The sequence below is a fragment of the Ostrea edulis genome, chromosome 1 (genome assembly GCF_947568905.1).
Source record: "Ostrea edulis chromosome 1, xbOstEdul1.1, whole genome shotgun sequence".
In the NCBI taxonomy this organism is placed as follows: Eukaryota; Metazoa; Mollusca; class Bivalvia; order Ostreida; family Ostreidae; genus Ostrea; species Ostrea edulis.
This window is the reverse complement of record NC_079164.1, coordinates 58,822,760-58,841,184: the sequence shown is the minus strand read 5'-3', so window position 1 is coordinate 58,841,184 and position 18,425 is coordinate 58,822,760. Positions and strand designations below refer to the sequence as shown.

The 18,425-nt window shown below is 34.4% G+C and overlaps 1 protein-coding gene across 6 annotated transcripts in view; it reads left to right on the top strand.

The window, feature by feature from the left end:
• LOC125649523 (HEAT repeat-containing protein 6-like) overlaps positions 1–18,425 on the top strand; it is a 158,239-nt gene that overhangs the window by 75,473 nt on the left and 64,341 nt on the right. For all 6 annotated transcript variants that reach the window (XR_008800191.1, XR_008800190.1, XR_008800189.1 and 3 more), the window contains one exon: positions 16,924–17,005. Coding sequence is in view for 2 of the 6 variants with exons in the window: in XM_048877095.2 (XP_048733052.1) it covers positions 16,924–17,005 (82 nt within the window). In the remaining 4 variants the exon portion in view is untranslated. The remainder of the gene's footprint in view (positions 1–16,923; positions 17,006–18,425) is intronic.

Below are 18,425 nucleotides of genomic sequence, written 5' to 3'. Positions count from 1 at the left end.
GTTATCTAGAAGGCATTATCATGATAATTGGGTGGTTTTTTTTGTCAATTAAATCTAATCTGTTCATAAAATGGCTAACAGCTGTTTGCTAACCTTCTCACTCGAGGTCGCATATCATGTTGCACTTAATTGAACAGTCAGGTAGTAAATGCTTCCACACATTGGTTCCTTGCTTTTGTAAATATTCATATACCTGTTACCATTCCTGATGCCAACTAGACAATAACCAAGAGTATTATAGTTTTTTATGTTTATTAAAGATTTATCAAACGGGTACAACATATTATTCTGAACTGTGATAGGCATAAGGAAATTGGCATTAAAACAGCTGCATTTTGTGGATCTACACTAAAAAAAACTGGGTCCAGAAGGGATAGCTGGTATACTGACCCATAAGTATTGGGCAAAACCAGTGGCCCTGCAATGGGCGCATGTACCAAGGATCCCAAATTTAGGTACTAGACATTTGGGTCTGAGATAGTTGAGAGCAAATCTGTATACCCCATTTCCCGGTGATTGCTACTGGTCAGTAGTATTTCTCTACCCAAATACTCCAGTACTGTTACGAGAGATGGAGAGGGCCCCATGCAAGCCTGCAGACTTGGCATGACCCCAATCGAAAACTTTTTACTTAAGACTTTATAACATTGCTCTGCATGGCATACATTTGTAGACAACCTGTTTACCCAACATCATGCATGATAGCTGGGCAGGGAAACAATGAGCCAGGTATGCTCGCAACCCTCCCATTTATCCCTACGGACCCGTCACAGACATCGATATGATGTTCCTCCATTACTCTGGGGATACCTTCCCCTGGATAAGGGACAACAACCCCTTTCTTAGATCGTTTAGAAAGATTTTGTTGCCAAGCTCAGCTAGGTGAGTACCATCAAGTCTAAACAAGTCATGATTGGTAACAGATATGTTGCATGAGGAATTACACCCCCACCCAATTCTGTGACAAACTTTGAGATATTAATGTTAAGGAGGTATGCTACACCAGAGAAGTTTGATGTAGATGAAAAGTGGAGGATATTTACAACAATATTTTGAAGTTGAAAATTTTCAAATTTACTTTATTTTGTCAAAAAATACAGTTTTAGTAGAAGGTAATCTGGAAAAAATTTAAAACAGCCGCTGGACTCGAACCTGCGACCTACAGTTCAGCAGTCTGTTTTCTAACCTACTGAGCTACTTGGATAGGTATTTAAATGGAAAAGGAAAAGTCAAATATTGCTGATATTGATTTTTTCGTCCATGTTTTAAAGGGAGTCAGCCATTATGACAATGTAGAGTACTACCTTAATTCTGGGCCTGTGTGGGTAGGTAATTGTTGTTAGTGACATGAATTAACCAGAGTTCTGGGTTTATGATTCCCCAAGATGAGTGTGGATCCGAGACTTTGCGAAGCTGAAACTGTTCATCATATGTAAACCACCCGTTCCCAGATCTGTCGGCTGCCATTCTAATAATTTAACCCTCATGTATTTTAAGAGTTCTTAGGCCCTTGTTTTGTACTTTTCTAACATGATGCTAATGAAAATAATAATAGGCAGACGTCCAATTGTCAATAGACAAAAATGTGCGAGATTTCTGCTTCACTAGGCACACATGGTGCCGTTGCATATCTGAATCTGACCTTGCGTGTCCACGTGATCCGAGATTTCCCACGCAGATTTTATAAGGATAGACAGATCGATATATTTACCCTCCCAGATTTTTTGTTTAATTTTTTGTGGCACGTGGACGCTAATTGGGTCGAAAGAACACAGGGTTTGAATGGGTTGGTATTCCGAAATATCAAATGGAGGGCCCCCGAATTCTGCGCTACTTGTACATGTTGTATGTGGGAGTATTTTGTCAACAGGAGGTAGCAAAATATTGATTTTTGACTCATCCGATAGACTGCCTGTTTCCTTGTCCAATGCATTCCCAATAGGTTGGTCATGGATAGGTTCTGCCACAGTTGCTGTGGCATTGGACGTTGATGTGCGGGCGGGATTGGGATGGTCAGTTGTTCATTCCGTCTCTCGTAGCGTGTCGTCTCCCCAGTGCTTTGGCCAGAGAGAGATGAAATTCTCGTCTTGCACCCCTCTGCTTCTCATATTATGAGGCCTCCCCACTGGTGGCATGATGTCGATGGCTATGATGTCGATGGCTGAGTTAAAAAATGCTCGGAGGGTGTCTGCGATATGTTTCAGTGCTAATCAGCTTGTGTCTGGGACGGGAAAAGGAAGTGCTGTCTGCACATTAACTCATGCTATGATGGCTTACGGTATTGATTAATTTGTTCTATTTTTAGATCCTCCAACATTCGAAAAAAAGTTTTTCCGTCAATTAAATGAGATAATTTGGCATTAAGGCAAATTAATCTGTCATAATATGCATATTGCAAGATTTGAATTTCTCGCTTTTAATCTTGAAAACTACACAGAATATTTTATTTAAAACACATTTAAAATCATTTTAGGCATGTAAGGAATTAATTTTGCAAATTAATTATAGTTTAATAACATGCGATATGTCCTTCAATATGCAAACATCCTCAGGTAGTGCAGATTCAAATTTGTTCAAATTATGGTTAAAAAAAATTATGAACTCTTGGGGTAGGTTGATGTCACTATAAAATTTTCATCTCAACAACAGTGGGGCCATGACTAGTCATATTAATGCAAGCCGCTGATCTTCAGGTAGTTCAGATTTTAGTTTCTTCAATTCAGGGGTCCTGGGGGTAGGTTCAGTTGGGGCCACAATAGGAGATCAAAGTTTTATATGGGAATTATACAGGAAATTGATTAAAACAAATTCTTTTCAAGAGTAGCAGGGCCACTCTAAATGATATCAAAACACAATTGTTCCAAAACTGTATGCATTAAAGACGACACATTGTAAACACAAAGAATGGGCAAGGGATTTCTAGAGAGGACATCGGTGAGAAATACATATAAAAAATAGAAGACAGTGTAATGTGGAAAGTGGTACATATTTTCAAATGTCTACAAAATACAATTTTCATTGATACATTCATTTCATTCATGTCTTATAAAATTTTACTTCATGTATTCCCAAAACAATACGTACCTATTAGCATGTTCAGTACTATAGATAAACAGTATTTCTAGATACTATAATCATTAGCCCTTATCTTTATCTGATATACACAATAATAGTAATAACTAGACACGATCTCATTGCGAGCAACGAGTAGGTCTTCCGTCCGATTTGTTGATGCACTCGGAGTTAAAAAAAAAAAAAAAAGACAGATGAGTCCCAATTTAGTTTCCGACTTTAAGACACTTTAGATATAATCAATTTTTCATATCATAAGCTTCTGAAGCAAAGTTGCGGTGAAATTCGTTTGAAATTCGACTCTCCAGGCGAGCCATAAGGCCCGCGGGCCTATTTCTTGATGTCATTTGTTAGCCCTCTATAGACTCAACAACTTTAGTTCTATATGTCTTTACAAAATATTTACCTGTAAAAAGTTATTGAGATCGACCGATATCGACAAAAAATCGACTCTACAGGCGAGCCATTAGGACCATAGGCCTATTTCTTGATATCAATCGATAGATCTCGATAAACTGAACAACTTTTGTTCAATATGTCCTTACAAAATATTTACCAGTTACAAGTTTTTGAAATCGACTGATATCGACAAAAATCGACTCTACAGGCGAGCCATGAGGCCCACAGACCCATTTTTTGATATTGATCGATAGGTTATGACACATTGAACAACTTTTGTTCAATAATGCTTTTCAAAAAATATGTCGTTTTAAAGATATGAGGCGTCAAATATTTACGATTTTGGCCCTTAAAATCTCTAATTACGTAACATATGACCTACTTTTTGATTTGGTAAGATCAAGCTCGTTGAGATGAACATTTCCGCTTCTACAACTTATTATAAAATATTAATAGTTTCTGAGATATTCTCAAAAACATTTGGACCCTTCTGAACCCCTAATTTAAAGGGCCAGCCCGTTTTGCTTGATATCGTAAGAAAGGCCTTGTCATTTTAAACATTTTTTGCTCAACAAGTATTTAGAAATTCTTTACCGTTCTCGAGTTATCTCTACAAGAAATATTTAGGGGCCAAACTGTAGCTCCCTAACGGGGCCACATAGGGAAAAAACGAAATGTACATATTGTTTAGATTATCATTCTGAACAACTTTTGTTCAATAATGCTTTTCAAAATATTTGTCGTTTTCAAGATACGAGGCGTCAATTATTTATGATTTTGGCCCTTAAAATCCCTTATTATGTAACATATGACCTACTTTTTGATCGTAAGAAAGGCCTTGTCATTTTAAACATTTTTTGTTCAACAAGTATTTAGAAATTCTTTACCGTTCTCGAGTTATCTCTACAAGAAATATTTAGGGGCCAAACTGTAGCTCCCTAACGGGGCCACATAGGGAAAAAACGAAATGTACATATTGTTTAGATTATCATTCTGAACAACTTTTGTTCAATAATGCTTTTCAAAATATTTGTCGTTTTCAAGATACGAGGCGTCAATTATTTATGATTTTGGCCCTTAAAATCCCTTATTACGTAACATATGACCTACTTTTTGATTTGATAAGAACAAGCTCGTTTAGATGAACATTTCCGCTTCAATGACTTATTACAAAATATTAATAGTTTCTGAGATATTCTCATAAACCTTTGGACCCTTCTGGGCCCCTAATTTAAAGGGTCAGCCCCTTTTGCTTGATATCGTAAGAAAGGTCATGACATTTCAAACATTTTTTGTTCAACAAGTATTTAGAAATTCTTTACCGTTCTGGAGTTATTTCTAGAAGTAATTTTTAGGGGCCAAACTGTAGCTCCCTAACGGGGCCACATAGGGAAAAAACGAAATGTACATATTGTTTAGATTATCATTCTGAACAACTTTTGTTCAATAATGCTTTTCAAAATATTTGTCGTTTTCAAGATATGAGGCGTCAATTATTTAGGATTTTGGCCCTTAAAATCCCTTATTACGTAACATATGACCTACTTTTTGATTTGATAAGAACAAGCTCGTTTAGATGAACATTTCCGCTTCAATGACTTATTACAAAATATTAATAGTTTCTGAGATATTCTCATAAACCTTTGGACCCTTCTGGGCCCCTAATTTAAAGGGTCAGCCCCTTTTGCTTGATATCGTAAGAAAGGTCATGACATTTCAAACATTTTTTGTTCAACAAGTATTTAGAAATTCTTTACCGTTCTGGAGTTATTTCTAGAAGTAATTTTTAGGGGCCAAACTGTAGCTCCCTAACGGGGCCACATAGGGTAAAAACGAAATATGCATATTGTTCAGATCATCATTCTGAACAACTTTTGTTCTTTATTGCTTTTCAAAATATTTGTCGTTTTCGAGATACAAGGGGTAAAAAATTTATGGTTTTGGCCCTTAAAATCCCTTATTACGTAACATATGACCTAAATTTTTATATGAATAGATTTGGATTGTTGAGATGAACATTTTTTGTTCTTTGACTTATACCAAAATATTAACGATTTTTGAGATATTTCATCTAGACTTTGAGCCCTTCTAGATGCCTAATTTAAGGGGCTAGCCCCTAAATCTTGATATTATCGAAAAGATCTCGTAAATGTGCACAACTTTTGTTCTACATGTCTTAACAAAATATTTGCAAGAAAAAAGATATTGGAGATCAAAGGTCAAAAATCGCCGAAATCGGCGAAAAATTTTGGCATCCATTTTTTCAGGTCCAGGCGAGCGTTTAGGCAAATCGCCTCCGGTAAAATCGAATCCCCCACAAATCTTCTAAAATGTTTACTCTATCTTGTGTAGAAATTTCAAGACTCTAGCTTCAAAACTAACGGAGGAGATGTGTGGACAACAAGGCCCTTCAAAAAGTCACTAAAAGAGAGATAACTCCTGACCGGAAGTGACGTCAAGCACGAAATTTTGCAAGCAAAATCTCCTCACCAAAAGACATCTTTCCTGAAAATTTCGTGAAAATCGATCGAGAAATGGCTGAGAAAAACGCGTGTACTACCAAGGAAAATAATAATAATAATAATGAAGAAGAAGAACGCGAACAATAATAGTAAGGTCTTCCGCAGGAGACGGAAGACCTTAATAATAATAATGAAGAAGAAGAACGTGAACAATGATAGTAAGGTCTTCCGCAGGAGACGGAAGACCTTAATAATAATGAAGAAGAAGAACGCGAACAATAATAGTAAGGTCTTCCGCAGGAGACGGAAGACCTTAATTATAATTATTTATATAGCGCCATATATGATTATAATTAATGATCATTCTAAAGCACTGTACACAATAAAAATTATATGGCATTTTTTAAAAGTAAATTATGATGGCTATATGATAGATAGTACATATTAAAACAATATAAGCAAAATGATTAAAATTGATTCAGGCTGTGATCGATTGTAGAACTGTAATTTATGAATTATCTCATTTAATGAATTATTTTCTACAATTGTAAAATAGATAAATATAAAAATTAATAACTAAAGAAAATATATATGTTGCCAGCCAGCTTTTAAAAGATGTCAGACATACAAAAACAATTATTATAGTTTATATCAACATCAGAGAATTGCACATTTTCATTAAAGACCCAAAAATAATACCATAGGGTTTCTTCACATATCTGGTTGTGGGCAGAGCTCATCTATGGTCATTGTTATTTACCTGGCCAAGAGATCAGGGTGCTGTGTATACTTTTGATGTACACAGGAAGGGTCTCAGGGCCATCTGCAGTAGGTGTTTAGAACTGTGGTCATAGTGTTTGTATAATGGTTGTATCCCTATGGCTAGATGACACACAGTCTACACCACCCCCTCTTTCTCTCTTTTACTCTCAGTCATTGACTCAATGAATAATTTCTTTTATAAATTAATATAGAACTATCATAAATTGATAATATAAATTATTTCAATAAGTTACAAGTTTTAGAAATTAATGGACAAACTATTGTTTAATTTCTGATTGTTTAATTCATAATACATGTACATATAGAGGGGGGGGGGGATTACAATTATATTAAAATTGCATTGTTCAGGGGTCTTTTTAAGGTAAACGGGGAAAAAGTCATAGGAAAAAAAGTCACAATCTGGGTAGGAAAAAAAGTCACAGGAAAATAAGTCACAATATGTATAAAGAGTGCCTATGACCACAGCAAGGAAAAAAAGTCACAATTTGTTTTGTTCAAAATTTTTGATTGTTTTTGCCTATACCAAGGAAAAAAAGTCACAATATTTATAAAGAGTGACTTTGACCATACGAAGGAAAAATAAAGCACTGATGAATAGTTAACATTTGCTCAAAAAACCCCATATTTTTTCCTTTATCCTATGTATGGCTTCAATATATAGAGGGAACACTGTATATATTAATTAATTGTGGCTATCAAGAAAATAATTATCTAATAAACATGCAATAGAGAAATAGCAGCAAAAAGAGTTATTGCCCATGACAAATTTTTTTTAGCATAGATAATTGATTATTTATAGAATATATAAACTTTTTCAGTATCAAGTATCAAATTGTTTACCAAATTTTTTTTTTCATACCCAGTGAATGAACTTCCTTCTAAAGAAATATTTCTATCATGCACAAATATTAATGAAATATTGATTTTGCAAAAACCTATGTCATCACATAAGGATGCATGGAGCTACCTTAAATGGTGTCTTACATGGCCTCTATCACTTGTGTCATGAATAATTTACAATTATTAGTTACTAGAAATAAACCTTGAGCATTGAGGAAGTTGCGCCAAGTCAAGTGAACTGTAAGAGATGTTTACTCAACCTGTATTCACTATCGGCACTATACTTCTCCCATAAATGTCTTTTCTGTTATAAAGAAACTCAAGTATAAGGGAAAAACCATAAACTTTTAAGTGTGTAACAGAAACAGCAGAAGCCATTTAAAAAATCTGCAAAGAATAAAAGTAACTATGACGCAATAAGTTGGTTGGTTGGCGCTTACAGCCTATAAGCAGGGAGGGATCTTTATCATGCTACACCTGCTGTTACACAGGACCTTTATTTTTGTGGTCTCATCTAAAGGACCACGTATCCCATTTAATCACCTCTTATGACAAGCAAGGGGTACTGAGGACTTATTCTAACCAGGATCCCCACGGGACAACTATAAGTAAAGTTTGATATATTGATTTGGTTGCTAAAGGGGCGATGTTTTTCCAACCTGTAGAAAAACCTACACTAAGTCCATCATGACCAAAACAAGTTGGAAACTAAAGATGATGTAATTTTTAGCATCAAGGAAGGCATTTGACTTTATCCGAAGATATGGAGATGAATATCTGCAGAATTACGTGATATGACAATGCTCAGAGAGAGATACTTGTGTCATTTATTTTGACTCGTATAACAGTGAGTACAATTGAGTCTGCAGTTGCGCTAGGCCCTTTCAGCCAGACAACAAGTCAAAGAACCTGCTATATGATAATCAAAAGGCAGATTTTTGACTGCCACAAAATTGCCAATAACCTACTACGGCCACCTCTCCATCATTTCTGAATACATGTGCATACATGTCAACTTTTAAAAATCCCCACGGGGGATTTTGCGCGTGATGACCTTTTTTCAAAGCTCAAAATTCACGACATTTTAGCATGAAAATACATATTTGTCTTTTCAAATAAAATATCAATCAAATCATTGTAAATGTATCATATATTAACACAACATCAAATGTGTTTGACAATTAACTATATATAAAAAAAAACTTTGAAAGATATGCATAAATATTTTATTAAAATCATCTATTCAGCAAAAAATCCTCTCCAACAACAAGTCACATACATATTATCAAATAATACTTAAGGTTGCATCCTTTTACACCATACAAAAAACATTGGCTGGTCTATATATCAAAATTTAAAGCACATGCATTTATGTATGACTACACAAAGGCGACCTTGCTTGTCTGTAAACATGGGCTTGCAGAGTCTGGTGGAATAATCTGGATTGCAACCAGAAAAGGAGTGATCTGCCCTGCTATGAACCTTTACACCCATGACATCTGAAATAATTACCAGGAAAAAAACAAATCAAAACATACGATTTTACTTGCTAAATATAAAATTCAGTACAGATTTGTGCGAATTACGCATCACAAAGTCTATTTATTGAATACTACACTATATAGACTATATAATACATCGCTATAGACGGATAGATTTGGATAGCCTATATTATTATAGTTGGAAAAAATATATATTTGACGTACCTTATTGCAAATTTTGGATGCTGTCATGTCAACGAGAGGCAAAAATTGGGAATGTCCGATTGTTTGGTGGTGACATTATCATCGTTGTCATTCACGTTTGTGTAAAGGATATGTCAATTTGAAATCCGTCTTCCCGATTAATTACTATCAAAACATGCTTCGCACTGTCCAATAAACACCCCAACACAGGCAGACCAACCCGATACCATGCGACACAGGTAAACAGCAATGACTGACTATTGTCCCGATTTCTGATTGGCCAGTTCAGAAATGACGCGAGATTTCAAATTCCGGTTGGACATGGGGGGTTTGTTGTCGTAAAATGGGAGATATTTTTAGAAAATCGGGATTTCGGGGTATTTTTGTAATCCCGATCGGGATATCGGGATTTGCCTTTTCAGTTGTTTCAAATCGGGAGAATCCCGCACAAATTGGGAAAGTTGGCATGTATGCATGTGTACAAAATATCCTATTGCGTTTCTCTCTCAAATTGGTTTGCCAAATTATACTCTCAGGACATATGTGCCTCAGCTATGAATAGCAAATGGATATTACCTAAGCAAAACTTAACTCACATTTGAAATGACTGCACCATCTGACAAGAATTACTGAGTCAATTACCATATTAAACATGTTAGGTCATTGTAGGAGTTACTTGCAGATGCTGGAGCTTGAAACTGCTCTTTGCAATGCGATTACAAATTCTATATAGGAAAATCCTCTCCAGAAACACTGGACCAATATCAATCAAACTTGATACAAATCATCCTTAGATGAAGGGAATTCAAGTTTGTTCAAATAAAGGGGAGATAATCACAAAAATGCAAAAATATATAGAATGCTGTCAAAATTTAAAAAACTTTTTAAAAGTTTGTAAAAATCATGACCCCTGGGGTTAGGGTCGGGCTACAATAGGGGATCAAAGTTTTGCATGCGAATGTATGGGGAACCAAACTTTGCACAAAGAAGCATCCTTAGATGAAATTTGTTTATATGAAAGGCCATACCCATCTACAAGGGCATATGATAATTAATGAATAGTCAAGTTTAATAATTAAAGTACGTAGCTCATAACACTAAAATTTTATGTAATGGCTTGTTAAAACACCTCTTATGAAGTATGATTTCACCATCAAAAGAGTGACAAAAGCTCTCAATTATTTTATATGAAATTTTTTGTGATTTTTCCCAGAATGATAAAAAAAGGTGTTTGGTTTGCAAATAAGAGATTCTTGAGTCAAAATTTCACTGTGATTTGGTGGATATGAATCGGGGTTGGGGTCAATTACATTGAAATGTAATTAATTAAATTACAATTACTTTGCTATTTTCTTCAATTAAATTACAATTACTCATTTTTAGAGCATATGTAATTAATTAAATTACTATAATTACTTTGCAAAAGTAATTAATTAAATTACAAATTACTTTCTCAAATTTTATTAGAAAACTGGTGGTAAATCATATGATATGTATGAATGATAACACATTTACAAATTTATCTCAGATTACTGTTTCATTCGGCTATTACATTTTATCATCATCAGTTTCTCAAAGGTGCTATCATTTAAACAGTATCTGTCAGGCCGAAAAACTTTGCCTGCAACATTCTGGGATTTCAAAATATCAGAATACTGCTGGAGGTCTACTAGACATCTTCCTTGTTCAGGAACATTTAAGAATGATATGGCTTTGCCAATTATGTGAATTGTTTTTATAGCAATTATATTACCTGGGGCTCTGAGAACAATACAGGTGGCTTGAATTCACCTGTTCAATTCTGTCAGTGAGATTTGATCTGCTTAAAACACACACTACCCTTGGAAAGAAAGAGACAGAAAACACAGAGAGAGAGAGAGAGAGAGAGAGTTCTTTGCAAAACACAATGTATACTGGTCTGTGAGATTTGTACAGATCAAGCTTGAATTTCACCTACTAAAGTACAGCGAGTTTTAATCAGCTTATATAAAGACAAACTGCCGAGAGAGAGAAAGAGGAGAGTATTTTGATTTTAAGTACACATAATAAAAAATTGACTCAAGTATCAAATAGACTTAAGCAATATTGCCATATCATGGTAAAACAAATCTCATTGTCCTGGATTGTAAATGAAAGTAATTGTAATTGAAAGTAATTAAAAAAGTAATTGAATTACAGGGTGTTTTCCTCAGGTAATTAATTGAATTACATTTTACTTGTAATTAAAAAATCTTCAATTACAAATTACATCCAATTACTTCCAAAAATGTAATTATTTGCAATTAATTACAATTACTTTTTCAATTACCCCAACCCTGATATGAATATCTAATAAAACATGCCTAAAAGATTCAGATATAAACTTTCTAATTTTTTAGAAAAAATATTTAAGAAAATTGAAAACATTTGTTAATATTTTTTAAATCTACGAATAAAATCTTAAAAAACATGTCAGTTAGAAAAGAGGTAATCGAAGAAATACATTATAAAAAGAATTTGAAACGAAATTGACCATATTTTAGATATAATCACTATATTCAAACTGGAGAAAAAAAGTACCGATCCCAATCAAAATTGATAGAAATTACTAAAATAATCATATTGTTGCTAATTGTATCCACTGTTAATCAAGAAATTAGTTTCCTTTATAAAGTCATTTAATTTGTAAACCATTTTATACATCAAGGCAATGCGGTTTTCTTATTTCAATGTTCTCTATGACTACCTTTTTATACGCCCGTCGTATTATGTTATGGCGCTGTCCATCCGGCTGGCTGGCTGGCTGGCTGTCTGTCCGTCCCAGTTCATGTTTACCGGACTTTTTTCCGTAACAAATACAATCATATACAACTTTGAAATGGTCACAATATCTCCCTCAAGAATTGTAAGAGTGAGTTTACATTTCAGCTGAATTAGTCCATCCTTGACCTACTTTAGGGATATAAGTAGGTCAATAGGTCAAACAGTTCCGGACTTTTTTCATTACAGATACAGATATTGCCCTGAAATTTACACATTTCATAGAAATACAAGTTCAGTATGCATTTCAGCTGGATTGGTCTGTCTGTCTGTCTGTGACCTACATTAGGACTAAACTAGGTCAAACAGTTTTCCAGGCTTTTTTTTTTATTACGGATACAGATATTGCCCTGATATTTAGTCAAAGGCTTTCTCTCAGAGGAATACAAGTTCAGTTTGCATTTTAGCTGAATTGGTCCATCCTTGACCTACTTTTTGGAAAAAATAGGTCAAATAATTTTCCGGGCTTTTTTTCATTATGGATACAGATATTGCCCTGATATTTAGTCAAAGGCTTTCTCTCAGAGGAATACAAGTTCAGTTTGCATTTCAGCTGGATTGGTTCTAGAACGTCTTTTTGGAAAAAATTAGGTCAAACAGTTTTCTGGGCTTTTTTTCATTACGGATACAGATATTGCCCTGATATTTAGTCAAGGCTTCCTATCAGAGGAAGACAAGTGCAGTTAACATTTCAGCTGGATTGGCGCACTATGACCTACAGTACTTTAGGGGTAGAAGTAGGTCAAACAGTTTTCCAGATTTTTTTTGGTATGGTCACAGGTATTGCTCTGAAATTTAGTCACAACCTCCCTTTCAGAAATACATAATCAGTTCACATTTCAAACATTTCAACTTAATTGGTGCACCATGACTTACTTTAGGACTAAAAGTAGATGAAATGGACTTTTTATTATCATAGATAGATATTGCACCGACATTTTGTCACAACCTCACTCTCAGAGAAATACATAATCAGTCAGATGGATTGGTGCACCATGACCCACTTTAAGGCTTTTCTATTCAGAATGTATGTTGTATCAATTCAAAGTGCATAATATGCTTCCAGGCTAAATTTCTCTGTCCAACGGGCGTATATTGTACCGTTTGCGGTACTCTTGTTATAATTCCAATCAGGCTTGGTTCAAATTTTAAAAAATCGTAATATTTCTGAATTTGGACCATTTCATTTCAATTTCGATTTAAAATATATTTCTCTGATATATCTTTTTTCTAACTGACATGTTTTTTGAAGATTTTATCTATAGATTAAAAAAATATTAGCAAATAACGTTTTCAATTTTCATAAATATTTTTAGCCGAGTTGCAACAAAGTTGAACTCGGCTATGGTTTGGTGATGCGGGCGGGTTGGCGACGGGCGGTTGGGCGTCAACAATTGGTTTCTGGATGATAACTCAAAAAGTTTACAATCTAATCAAATGAAACTTTGATATATTGTTGGGTACCAGGTAAGGAAGATCCCTATTGATTTTGGAGAAAAAAGGTCATAGCTAGGTCAAGGTCACAGTGACCAAAAATAGAATGAAAATTTCAGAAAAGATTGGTTTCCGGATGATAACTCTGAAAGTTTAAATCGGAATCAAATGAAACTTTGATATATTGTTGGGTACCAGGTAAGAAAGACCCCTATTGATTTTGGAGAAAAAAGGTCAAAGGTCAAGGTCACAGTGACCGAATATAGAATGAAAATTTCAGAAATATTTGGTTTCCGGATGATAACTCTGAAAGTTTATATCCGAATCAAGTGAAACTCTGTTATATTGTTGGGTACCAGGTAAGGAAGACCCCTATTGATTTTGGAGAAAAAAGGTCAAAGGTCAAGGTCACAGTGACCGAATATAGAATGAAAATTTCAGAAATATTTGGTTTCCGGATGATAACTCAGAAAGTTTAAATCCGAATCTAATGATACTTAAAGATATTGTTATGTACCAGGTAAGGAAGACCCCTATTGATTTTGGAGAAAAAAGGTCAAAGGCCAAGGTCACAGTGACCGAAAATAAATTTAAATTTCCAAAAAATTTTGGTTTCCGGAGGATAACTTGAAAATTTTTAATTTGAATCAAATGAAACTTGGATATATTGTTGGATACCAGCAAAGCAAGGCCCCTATTGATTTTGGAGAAAAAAGGTTTAAAACTGAAATTAGCTCTTCACAATTATAAATATGCCACATCATTCCTGACTTTACAATTGTATCCCATGCAACTCGGCTTATTCACCCCTGGGTGCATATATCGATTTTTTTTATCTTAAAAACTAGAACGTCTATCTGAGTCATTTAAGAAATATATTTTCTTAGATATTCATATTATGCATCAATTAAATCACAGTGAAATTTGGACTCTAGGGTATCTTATTTGCAAACAAAGTACTTTTTTTATCATTCCAGGATAAATCACAAAAAATTCATATAAAATACTTGAGTGCTTGTATCACTTTTTTGATGGTGAAATCATACTTCATAAGAGGTGTTTTAACGAGCCATTAAATAAAAATTTAGTGTAATGAGCTACCTTAAGTTTGATCATTAATAAATTTTTAGTCATTACATTTAATTAAATGATAGTTTTGCTCAAGCTTCAGGTGAGCGATGTGGCCCATGGGCCTCTTTTTTAAGCATGTTTTGAAAAGGCAGTACCTATTACATGTAATCACCTCCTCTCACACCTCTCACTTGACATTCCTCAAACTTTTTACAGTTGTTATGGACACATTGAAGATGTGCATATGTCTTTGAAAGTGATCAGACATTTTTTGAAAAATTTACATGTAGTTGAACTTTAATAGTCATTTTTAAGCATGTTTGAATAGACGGTACCTATTTTGTGTAATCAACTCCTGTTATACCTTTAACTTGACATTCCTTAAACTTTGTACACTTGTTATGGATACATTGAAGATGTGCATGTGTCTTTTTGAAAATGATCAGAAATTTTTCAAAAAATTTATGTGTAGTTGAACTTTACTGTAATTTTTTTTAAGCATGTCTTCTGATGTGTCTATTTTTGTAATCAACTCCTCTAACAACATTTATTTGATATCCTTCAGACCTTGTACAGCTGTTATGGAAGCATATTTGAAGATGTGCATATGTCTTCTTGGAAGTGATCAGACATTTTTTGAAAAATTTACATGTAGCTAGTTGAACTCAATCTTTTTTTTTAAATTAAGCATGATACCCACTTTGTGTAACCAACTCCTCTTGCAGCTTTTACTGGACATTTTTCGTACCTTGTACATTATAGTTGTTAAAAAAAACATGTGACATTTTAAAACTGCGTCTGGGTTTTTTGTTGTTGTTTTTTTTTTTTTAAAATTCTGCATTTAATATGTCATTTTTCCAGTACATATATGTTTTGTACTGCTGTCTAGCTCTATGATAGGTAACATTCTTTATAGCAACCTAGCTGGTCATTTCTGTTCTTGAATTCATTTTCAAACATTTGATAAACCTGAAATTTTCAGGTATTTTGGTTATTACTTTTTCTGAGATATGCGCAAAAATTCACTTCCAGACAGTAAGTTTGAACCACTTTGGTTTTGTCCACCGTGGGTTTTCATAGGAAACTTTTACATACAGACATGAAACTTTGAGGGATTATAGTCAATATAAGGAGACACTGTAATTTAAGTGTAAAACATCACTGACGTTTCAGAAGTTGTCATAAATATTAGTTTTTCCATTCAAAGTTTGTTTATTGTTTCCCCATTGGGAAAAAAGAAACATCAGGTCACATTGCAATTTATTTAAAAAATCAAAATATCAATATTCAAATTCTGTTTCCAATTCCATAATTCTTTCAAACATCTCTCTATCTCTCTCTAATTTCCACTCACATTTCGTCAACCAGTAGCAAAAATATCAGAGTTCATGGACTCAGTGATCTTCGCGGCATCTGACTTTAACACACACTTCTTCAAACGTTTTATGCGATTTTGAAATTTCTCAGCTTTACAATGCTGTCAAGTTTATAACTCGGACAAGCAGTCATAATGATTGGACCTTTCGTGTCCTGTTTTGTGCACACAGCACATGTTCATGTCATCTCCTTTTCGCCCTCCTCGAGCCATATATTCTCCCCTTCTTTCCACTTTGGTAAAAACAGACGCTTTCTTTTCGTTTGAAGTAACCCTTGCATTGTTCAATTTATTCTGGTTTACGTTCTGGAAGGTTTGATCCCTCAGGAATGTCTCGCCAATTGGCAAAAACCTCAGTTGGAAATTGAACTTTGATTATATTAGGACTCAGATCGGTCGGAAAGAAAAATGTTGATCAGACATTTACGGTCACCAAGTGGGCGATGAGAATGAAAATTTGGGGTGCCCACAAGCAAAGTATAGTCGCCACTACGAGTGGACAAGCGGTAATTTGGAACCCTGCCTTGACCCATTCTTCATTCAGGGTCAAGTTAAGAAAAAACTCAAGAACCTTTTGACATGAAGACTTGTTGTAACATCCATCAATGAGATCAAGCTGAGATGCACTGCATTACAATTTTTGACCTTGACACATTTCTTCAAGGACGAATTATAAAAATACCAAAAAGCTGTCAAATGATTAAAAAGTGTGTTCATATCTTGATTGAATGACTTGCTAACCCTTAAGCACGAAGACTTCATATTCAGGAGTACAATATTGATGTAAGACGGATGACATTGACAAGACATGTACACACCGACCCTTGATATTGCTCGATCATATTGTTGCACTCATTATTGTTGCCTCATTTTAAGAAAATCAAACTTTGAAGGGGGGGGGGGGGATCCAGTTTGGTTTTTTTACATAAACAATACCTACTGGTTTCTTTATTTTATCTACATGTATACTTTCATGTATCTTCACATCAGCTATTAATTGTAGGAACAGTCTGTCCATCCTTCAAGATTTGATTCTCAGGTGTTTTGCAGACCAAGATCAGGTTGTGCGCTTGCACACCTCAAAGGTTAGTAATGCTGTGTTCTTTTTATTTATTATAGTAAAGAAGAATATCATGATACTGTTTGCTATTACAGAAAATACAGTGTTCATAGACTGAGTCTATGTCAAATGACACTGGTCTATGCCAATTGTAATTGAGATAGACCAAATTGTCTATGCCGATTTTCTAGATTTAAAGCAATAAAGTTATCTCAAAGGACCTGCATGGTCAGTCAACGTCTGATAAACATTATGAGGATATTGTTATGGAAATGAGAAAATATACTTTCTAAGCACATTAGAGGTAAATGAAAATGTTTTAAATTTGTGTTATTTTCTTTCAATTTTGTGGTCTATACCAATTCGATGAAGTCTATGTCATCTTGTTTTGGCATAGACCCGTCGTCTATACCAAGTTTTAAACCAATTTCGAACTCTGAAAGTATCTGTATCTCAAAGTCCGAGAGTCTTTGACAAAATTTCGAAATATCCAGGGGTTTGAAATAACCAAAGTTGTAATCCAATATTTCGTTTAAAGGCCTTGAAGGTTAACCATGATCACCCTTTGTGCGATAATGTAATCTTTATATGACAATTGAATTAAAATAATGGTTTTAATTTTCATGATCCCCAGGGTAGGGGTTCTGACCCCAAGGCGGGGCCATACTTACTATTTAGTGTTTATGTGTAAAACACTTAAATAACTTCTTTAGTGCTATTGATACTTCCGTAAAGTATCGTGTATTATGCGCACTTGTGTATAATGCGCACCCCCCACTTTGAAAATAAAAATGTCTGGAAAAACCTTAGTCCTATGTATTGTGCGCATTGAAAAATTGATAGAATGAGTGTGTGAATTTCTGAAATTAAGGTAAAATTTCGCAGGATGAATTCAAAAATTTGTATGCAAGCATTATTTGTGTCCATAACAATCGGTAAATTCATTTTATTTTTACGATGGTGGACATTAAAAATTACATTAAACCAGTGATTTATAATTATGCAAATATATTGAGCCCAATGTTTTTTATGTTAAAAAAAAATCCATACTTGAGCAATAATTGTTTCTGTATAATTACCGATATGTTTCAAATAAAATGTGTTTCAAGTCGATAGTAGATACCGTATATACTCGCCTATAAGTCGGTCCACCTATAAGTCGGTTGTATTTATTAAGGTTATTTTGTAGGAATTTGCCATTGACCTGCTTATAAGTCGGTACAAATTTTTGTCTGAATCGGTTGACAATTTCAAGTCAATGCTCTAGTGTTTCTACCTATGTTTCAAAAAATATTTTGAGAAATTAATAATTATGAGGTGCTCAATATCCAAGCCATATCTGTTTGGGGTTTAAACGCAACCCTTGATCTATTATGGACAATGATCCCTTGTTTACCTAAGCAATTATGGTCTCCTAATCATCAGTACCTGACACCGTGTTTACT